This window comes from Danio rerio, chromosome 9 (genome assembly GCF_052040795.2).
Source record: "Danio rerio strain M-AB ecotype USA chromosome 9, GRCz13ab, whole genome shotgun sequence".
NCBI classification, from domain to species: domain Eukaryota; kingdom Metazoa; phylum Chordata; class Actinopteri; order Cypriniformes; family Danionidae; genus Danio; species Danio rerio.
The window spans coordinates 537501-547711 of record NC_141029.1 but is presented as its reverse complement, the minus strand read 5'-3'; the positions used below and the strand labels follow the sequence as shown (position 1 = coordinate 547711).

The window sequence follows — 10211 nt, the reverse complement described above, 5'->3', positions numbered from 1 at the left end:
GCCTCAGTTATGTCCGCGCCTAGGGCAGCAGAATAGAGAGGGCAGCATTTACGACACTTCCCTGAAAACCCACGCCCTAAGTTATGTCCACGAGATTCAATTTGATAACCGGTCACTTTGGTTTTCACTTTCGGGTTCAGCGGCATGATTGTCCTTTGCCTAGAGAGGCAGTTCAGCTTGCTCCCGCCCTGAGTAGGAATAGTGGGTTACACTTGGAGGCGCGTCCGGGACGACCTCCTGTCGTTGGATGGAAATGCTAATGTTGAAAATAACTCAAGTAATTACTAAAAACCTCTATCTGACAGTGTCCTTGTTATGCTTAGTCAGACATGAACTGTCTGTCATGTCAATATAACGATTAATAAACACATGTTAGCTACTCCATCAGAAAGATGAAAATCCACAAATCAAGTACAATTCCTAGAGATGAGAGCTAACGCTTGTATTTATACAGTAAAAGTGACTCCTTCATGACTGTTCATTTCACTGCTGAACATAATGATAGCCAGTGCTTGGTTTCAACCAATCACAACAGACTGAGCTAAACATCTGACCAATCAGAGCAGAGCAGGTTCACTGTAAGGTGGAGTTTACAGAGATCATTGAACAACAAGGATGTAAACGAGCTGCAGTACACCACCAAAACAACATTAGCAGCCATTAAACTAGCATAATAAGGGCACTTACTGCGAACCAACACACAATAAGAAACACTGCTGAGGTACTAATGTTAATAACACTGCTGCTGATGTATAGTTAGTGCATGTTACCTAATGATTAAATAATGTTAACAAATACACTCTTACTGTTCAGTGTTAGGAAAAGGACAGTCATTAGTGTACAGGAGGAAAAAGCTGCACATTGTTTAGCCGAGATTTGAATATCCTGCTACACGGAAACTCCCCAAACCCAATCCACAGCACAGTTAGAATATGCAAAGCACTGATTAACATTTAACGTGGAGGGAGAAGACTTCAAAAACAAAGCTGCATGTTGCACACAAATCCTTGACATGATTCTATCACCAGCGGCAAATACGAGGAACGAACACACACACACACACACACACACACACACACACACACACACACACACACACACACACACACACACACACACACACACACACACACACACACACACACACACACACACACACACACACACACACACACACACACACACACACACACACACACACACACACACACACACACACACACACACACACACACACAGCAGAAGAGGAGAGATGTGGAAACACGCAATCGAGAGACAGTTAAAGAGGCAGCGCACTAAAGAAAATAAACGTTTACTCACTATCAAGTGGTTCTAAACCTGTTAGACTTTATTTGTCAGGTTTAACACAAATGAAAACATATTGAAGAATGTTGGAAATCAGTAAACATTCAGTTGCATTCCAACAAAAACTGCCGGTGTCCAACATTCCTTACAAGATCTTCTTTATTTCTAACATGAATTAGAAAATGAAAGAGGTTTACAACAACAAGTGAAGGACGAGTAAATGATGACAGACTTCAATCAAGAGGGAAACGTTTAAAGAAGGAGTAATGGAGTATATTTCTGGATATTTCTCTATTATTTTTTAAATATTAAAAAACAAATAGCTTTTATTGATCAGTCTATTTACATTGTTGTGCAGTGCAGTTATTTGAGATGCATTAACATTATGTTTTTGAACTGACCCGATACCAAAAATCTGTAGTATCCACTAATAAAATACTGATCTAGTACAGCATAGGTTTATTTAACATTATAGAATTTCAATAACTGTGGTTATCTATGGTATAAAAACTTAATAATCATACATATATATAGGTATATGTATATGTATATATATATATATATATATATATATATATATATATATATATATATGTATATGTATATATGTATGTATGTATGTATGTATATATATATATATATATATATATATATATATATATATATATATATATATATATATATATATGAATGTATGTATGTATGTATGTATGTATGTATGTATGTATGTATGTATGTATGTATGTATATATATATATATATATATATATATATATATATATATATATATATATATATATGTATGTGTATATATATATATATATATATATATATATATATATATATATATATATATATATATATATATATATATATATATATATATATATATATATATATATATACATATATATACATATATACACACACACACACACACACACACACACACACACACACACACACACACACACACACACACACACACACACACACACATATATATATATATCCAATCTATCAAATAGAGACTACTTCATTACAATTAGCAAAATAAAAAATACAAAAAAGTAAATTAATGAATTTTTTAAATAATGTGATCAAAATACTACTGCAGGCTGGGTTAGAAGACATTTCAGCAATAACACATGCGCTTAATAAAAGAGATTTTTAAAAATGTTGTTTTTGAAAACAAATATGAGGTGTGTGAGTTACAATGACCATGACTGGTTTGAAAATATTGTCGGAAGACAGCAGGAGAAATTTAGCGACATTTTGCAGAGAAAGCATCTCCTCTATATAATTCCCTGTGAGTTTTGCTTATTAAAGTCTCAGCTTTACTGGATGAAGCATATGAGTGTCTTTGCCTTTTCCCAAGCTGATAACAAACACTCTTCCACAAGCTCTTGACTAATCCACACACACACACCTGTCTATTAATATCTGCAGACTTAGAGTTTGAAGCCATGCATTGTCTATTGCAGTCTCTTTCTTCACATGAAGTTTCTTTGAATAAACTCAATACTTTGAGCACTTTTAAGTGTTAAGGAATAATGCACATCCGGTCAGTTGATCTGGCAGAATAAAGCCTGACAGGTTCACCACCAGACTGAAGGGTTTATTCTGTGATAACCAAATAGATGTACATTATCATGCAGATTGCATGCTTGCTACTAAACTTTGATCTGAGCTGTAAGCATTTAAAATTTTACAAACACATCCTGCAGACACAAAAGACTGATCTTAAATCTTGAAAAAGCGGTAGAATAGGGGCCCTTTAAACTAAAGTGAAAGCGAGTTTAGTTTCTGCTGCTCACTAAGGCAAATCCTTCTGCTTTACATGACAAAACTGATCAATGATTGACAGACACACTGAACTCTGCACAGACACTGAACACGGCACCGTTTGGCTTACTCATATTACACTAATGGTTCTGTCTATAGCTGTTATTTCTCCGTTTTTAATCACCATCTCTACACTTTTACTAAATATTACTCGTATTAGTCTTATGTACAGCACTTTGCACTGTAAAAAATGCAGGGCTCCACACAATTCATTCATGTTGTCCCAACACACATTGATTAAGTTTACTTTACACTTTTGACAAATTATTGTATATATTGAACCTAAAAAATTAAGTAGCCCCAATGAAATCTCAAGAATTGTGTTGTTTCAGCTCATTTTAAATAAGTAGTTTAACTAACGAGCAAAAAACAAATATTTTTAAGTGTGGTCAGTCCTGTGGCTGTTTTTAAGCGTGCTTTATAAATAAATGAACTTGAACTAAATGCATCATACTGCAGAAATATTACTGAAGAGATCACTAATTATGACTTTATTAAGGTTTAGAACAGACGTTGCTTCACTAAGGCTGCCGGATTAAAGAAACCCAGAAAAAGTGATGCAATAATGCGCTGTATATCTGACCTGTGGCCGTGACCTCCACCTTCCCCATGTCTTCAGATCTCTCCAGGATCTTCCTCCAGGTGCGGCCTTGCCTCACCCACTCCTGTGCCGTACACACGTACTTCCCGCGGTCGGCTGGCGTCGTCGCCTTTAGCACCAGCCCGTAGAAGCCCCCTCCCCGCAGGTCCAGCTGCAGGCCTCCGTCTGCGTACCGCTGCGTGTAGTTGCTGCCAGTCTGGATCTTGTCGTCAGGACCGAAGGTGAGGATCTGCTCCAGAACCCCGCTGCTGTTGGCTCTCCCGACAGACCAGCTGACGGAGAGGAAGGTGTGCTCGGTGAAGCTGCGGGTGGTGTTGCACTGGAGCTCCACTGACTCTCCTGCAGACACCGCTGCCTTGGGGATCAGCGGAGACACTTTCAGACTGTCCCCGATCACTGCACACAACAGAGGACACCAGTGTTAAGAGGTTTACCACCCCTAAATAAGAAAATACTGCAATAATAAAGCAAGAAATTGATCATGTTCACATGACGTCACACCATTAGTGGAACACTGCTGTGGGAATATGATCTCTCATTGACTGCCAACTCATGGGCTGAGAGATTTCGTTCCTTTTTAGCCAAAAAATGCATAATTGTTGTGCAAAAAGATTGCTAATAACCACACGCCAGAGCTCGAGCATTTGTTCTAGTACTGCCTAACCTGAAAGGCTGTAAGTGCCGACTTGTGGTTGTACAATGGACCTTTAATATACTGTAGTGTTCAGGTAAAGTTGCCGTACACATTTGTGTCTGTCGTTGTGTATTTGTTATTGTCATTTCACAAATACACAGCTATAAATCTGCAACTTAAAAACATCTGTTTTGATGTACAGTGTACAAATACAGAGATTTAGCCATGTGCATGAGAGCCGCAAGTGTAAATTTCAACCTACACATACAAATATCAGCATCACAAGTTCTCACATGCCACAGCCATGTCTACAGCCCAAGACCGGTTACTCACTGAAGCTAAGCAGGGCTGAGCCTGGTCAGTACCTGGATGGGAGACCACTAGGGAACACTAAGTTGCTGTTGGCAGTGGTGTTAGTGATGCCAGTAGGGGGCGCTCAACCTGTGGTCTGTGTGGGTCCTAATGCCCCAGTATAGTGAAGGGGACACAACACTGTCAGTAGGCGCCGTCTTTTAGATGAGACGTTAAACCGTGGTCCTGACTCTCTGTGCTCATTAATAACCCCATGGCACTTCTCGGGAAAGAGCAGGGATGTAACCCCGGTGTCCCTCATTCGTCCCTCATGATCATGGCCTCCAAATCATCCCCTTCCACTGAATTGGCTCTATCACTGTCTCTCCACTCCTCCAATAGCTGGTGTGTGGTGAAGCACTGTCCTGTGGCTGCCGTCGCATCATCCAAGTGGATGCTGCACACTGGTGGTGGTGTGGAGAACCCCCCCCCCTTTTCATGATTGTGAAGCGCTTTGGCTGTATGGCCATACACAATAAATGCGCTACATTACATGGAGATTTGCAAGCTTTCGAGGTTTGCTGCTGATTGACCTTCATAGAAATCACTCAGATCATCCAGAAAGGAGAAATCTCTGGATTGTGCTGAACACGAGCATCATTGACCCACAAAAATCCACAGCACCTATAACTGTCAGTGAGATTGTACTAATTTTATACAGTTTCTATTCTAACTAAAGTATAAACTGAAATGCAAAGTATAAACAGCAGAAGTGAATGAACAGATTTGCTCTAACAGTAAATATTAATAAGTAAAACAAACCAACAGCAAATATAAAAGCTGACACTTACACGATGCAACGCCGTCACTAATGACTAAACCTCTGTGGAATATCCACAAGATAAATGTAAACATGACTGAACTGTAGCTCTGACAGAGGCATGCGGGTTTTAAATGACTGAAAAACAGCAGAATATGGAGAGCAAGACCCCACAATGTACAGTTTATAATCATATCTGAATTATTATAATCAAGTCAGAATTATTCGCCCCCCTGTTTATTCTTTCCCCAATTTCTGTTTAACAGAGAGCAGATTTCTCCAACACTTCTCTAATCATAACAGTGTTAATAACTCATCTCTAATAACTGATTTATTTTCTCTTTGTCATGATGACAGTAAATAATATTAGACTAGATATTGTTCAAGACACTAGTGTTCAGATTAAAGTGACACTTCAATAGGGTAATTAGGGTAACTAGGCAGGTTATTGTATAACGATGGTTTGTTCTGTAGACTATCAACAAAAAAATAGCTTAAAGGGGCTAATAATATTGACGTTAAAATGGTGTTTAAACAATAAAGAGCTGCTTTTATTCTAGCCGAAATAAAAAAATCAAGACTTTCTCCAGAAGAACAAATATTATCAGACACACTGTGAACATTTCCTTGCTCTGTTCATTTGGGAAATATAAAAAATAGGAAAAAAGAAATAAATCAAAGGGGGGTGAAAAATCTGACTTTAACTGTATGTGATCCTAATATTTGCAGCTTAAAACAGACGGAGATATGAGAGGCTTATGCAGCGTTTCAATGGAGAATGCAGTTGATCTGCCATTACAGCTCTTGGTGTTTTTGTCTGTCTTCAGGTTACTTCCTGCTTATATTCATAAATGGCTTATTAATGAAGAAAATAGATATAGTTTTAGAAAAGAGTGTAACTTCCTCTTCCTCATGTTCATACAGCATTGAGAAGTGTGTGTGTGTGTGTGTGTGTGTGTGTGTGTGTGTGTGTGTGTGTGTGTAGAGGCAAACTGTGCAGCAGATTAGATCTGGAGCTCAAGAATGTAAATGGAGAACAGGTTTGATTGGTGTTCCTGGGCTTTATTTGGTTAGAAAATTGAATGATAATGAGAATCCAGAATATTAATTTACATTTGATGGGTTTTGTTGTAGATTATAATGCATTGTTATGGATTGTTTTATTACTTATTGTCATGTTTTGTTATTTATCATTGATGTGTAGTGGAGAAGGGCTAGGATTAAATAAGAGCTTCTTCCTGTTCCTTTTCAAACTTGTATGAGTTATAACAGTGTGGTATTTTGTTGTAATATTTAGCTTAGTTATTTTCATTTTAATTATTTATTAATTTTTAGTTTTAACATGTTTAAAATGGACCAGGGGGGGCAAAGTCGGAGCACTCAATCTGGTCCCCTGGGCTCTGCGATGGTTGGGGAAATTCTAACCCAAACACTCCATAACAATTGGCAGGCAAAATTCGGGACATTGCAACCTGCAGAACCTGAAAATAAAAAATAAAGTCTACAAATGTGAAATGCATGATTCAAAGCATGTCTTGCATAAAGAAAGCAATGATTCCAGTTAAAATATAGTGAATAAAACATTGAAAGTTTTGTGTTTTGACAGAAACATTTGTTATTGTCTACGTGTAATTAAGTCATTTAAATACAGCTTTAATAACATAATTAGCAACTCATTTTCTAAAGTAACCATCAAACACTTAAACAAAACCTCCTGATCACAATTATCAGATGTTTTTATGTAATATTTTCATTTTTATCTCTGTTTTGTTCCATCTGCTCGTCTCCAGCGTAGATTAAATCAGCACACACTCCTGAAAAGTTAAACACACCTTCACTCTCGTCTGCAGAACAGATCCGTCTTTGTGCTTCTGTCGCGCTTCAGGTCTTGCAGAACATCCCCTTACTTTCAGACCGCAAGCCTGTTTAACTCTATAAAGCCTGCTAGATCATCACACACATCTCGGAGATATCAGATAAGCCAGTGAGTGTGTCTAAAAGTGGATTGGAACGCAGCCTAGGTGCGGAGCTGAGGCTATTTTCAGGCTCTGCACAATATCCTTGCCAGAATTAGCAGTTATTAGTACAGTATGCAGCTACAGAAGAGTCCAGCTTTAACCAGGAAAACTAGACAAACAACATTTAAGCAAGATGCTGATGGTCTAATTCACTGATTTATGCTATGCTAAGCTAAAAGTGCTCCAGATCAGCTGAATTGATTAAAAAAAAAAGAGAAAACTCTACTGTTTATCTGTAGAGGAGTGTAAAATGAGCAGATTTACAAAACAAAAAAAAAAGTGTTGCTTTCAAGGACACCTTCAATGCAAAATCAAGGTTTGTGAGCTGTTTGGACAGGAGTAGGGGTGTTATCGTGAATGTTTTAACAGTATTACTACTTTTATCAATAGCACTTATCGGTTCAGTACTTTAACGGTTCTCTCATCGGTACTTTTTGTAGGGTTTTTAATGAAAGAAAAAAATATTCAATTTAACACCCTTTATTTATTACTACACTGTGGACTGACCTTTGAGCTCCACGTCTGCGTTGTAGTTCCCGCTGATGACGGAGTCGGTGCTGGGCGTGCTGCAGCGATACACACCGCTGTCTGTGGCCCGAACGCTCTTGAACTTCAGCTCCACCGCTGCGTCGTTCAGCTTCACGAAACTGATGTCTCGACTGTTGACCCGGTCCTTCATGGATGCATCGGTGAAAGATCCGTCAAAGGTGGAGACCAGCGGCAGCATTTTGTCAGCCATCATCAGATACCACTCAAAATCCTGATCTCGCGGCCCCTCATAGTTGGAGACGTCACAGCGGATGGAGACGGGCTGACCCTCCACATGGACCAGAGGACCGGCCGGCACCTTCACCACACGACCCTCACTGAGAGCTGCAGGAGAAGATCACATCTCAGATATTCAATATATTAGAGATAAAGCAGATACAGGAGCTTGTTAATCAGGGGTTCTGCTGGTTTCACAAAGTCAAATGCAAGACTTTTTAAGACCACATAGACTTAAATAATGTTTATTCTGAGAAAACAACCGTCCTGGATGTACTTTATCCTGCTTATGATATGAATACTAGCACAAAACACACAGGGTTCCTACTGGTGTCACAAAGTCAAATTTAAGACTTTAAGACCTTTTAAAGACCACAAAGACTTATAAAAGTTCTAAACGCTAAATATTTTTAACCGTCTTGCATGTACTTTATCCTGCTTATTACATGAACATTAGGCATAAAACATTAACAGATTTCCTACTGGTGTCAAAAGTCAAATTTAGGACTTTTAAGAGCTTTTAAAGACCATTTTAAATGAAATTTCAGACTTATACTGGACTTTTTCATGTTATAATTAATTATTTTTAACCACAAGTTTTAAATAAATTGTCAAAACAAGCCTTGGTTGTATGCATACACATTTTTCAACATAACAAAATTAAATAATAATAATAATAATAATAATAATAATAATAATAATATATATATATATATATATATATATATATATATATATATATATATATATATATATATATATATATATATATATATATATATATATATATATTAAAAGTATGCACAAGTCTGTCCAGGTCAGTGTCCTCAATGTATATCTTTATATATTTATAAATATCTAATAACTTTTATTGTGATTTGATATTCATAAATATATATATATATATATATATATATATATATATATATATATATATATATATATATATATATATATATATATATATATATATATATATATATATCAAAAAATACACAAACAAAATAATAACATGAACCAAATATTAACATGAACCATCACCACACGACTAGGGATGGGACGATGACCGTTTTCAAGGTATATCGCAGTTTAGAAAAGTCAAGGTTTTAAAATCGCCAAAATTTATACCGTACCTTAAGTATGCATAAGACTCTTTTATTTACATTTTTTGGTTTTGTTTTTAGGACAACAGTATCCCCAGCGGGGGAAAAAAAATCAAAAAATGCAGTTTTAAATTGTAAAAAAATCTGTGTTCTGGAAACTAATGAAGACAGCAGAAGCCAATGATTCATTTGAATTATTCAGCCTGACATGTTCACTGTGCCAAAATATTATAAATCTTTCAAAAAATACAATATATTGTTTTCAAAGGAAAAAAATATATATACATTTCCCCAGACTTTTAAAAAGAATATATTTTAGAGCAGTAACCACAATACTGTGATAAAGAAAACCGTGATATTTTTATCCAAGGTTATCATACCGTCAGAATCTTATACAGTCCCATGCCTACACACACTGAAAAAAAATGTTTTCTGCAAAATTGTTGCAAACTATTTATTTGTGTTGAATTTAAACAAACAAATTAAATGTGGTAACGTTCAACTTATATTATTTGTTTATATTCAGCATAAACAAATTGTTTACAACCACTTAACTTTAAAAAATTAAGTAAATTCAAGGAATCATCTTCGAATAATGTTTTTCAGTGCACGACCCTCACAAAAAACTAGAAGAAGAAGAGGAGATCTCCGATTAGACGTGCTGATATTCAATAAAGGATAAAGTGTCTGTCTTTTAGGGAGTGCCCCAGGGATCCATTTTGGGATCTCTACCGTTTTCCCTTTATGTGCTTTTCCTGGCCTACATTTCCAAAAATATAGTATTTCATATGATTGTTATGCTGATGACTCTCTGCTTTATCTAGCAGTA

General features: G+C 36.6%; 1 protein-coding gene across 2 annotated transcripts in view; it reads right to left on the bottom strand.

The window, feature by feature from the left end:
* Positions 1-10211, bottom strand: part of ptgfrna (prostaglandin F2 receptor inhibitor a) — a 38391-nt gene that overhangs the window by 21608 nt on the left and 6572 nt on the right. For both annotated transcript variants that reach the window (XR_015499008.1, XM_087267220.1), the window contains exons 2-3: positions 8022-8387; positions 3734-4147 (exon numbers count right to left, since the gene is read on the bottom strand). Coding sequence is in view for 1 of the 2 variants with exons in the window: in XM_087267220.1 (XP_087123346.1) it covers positions 3734-4147; positions 8022-8387 (780 nt within the window). In the remaining variant the exon portion in view is untranslated. The remainder of the gene's footprint in view (positions 1-3733; positions 4148-8021; positions 8388-10211) is intronic.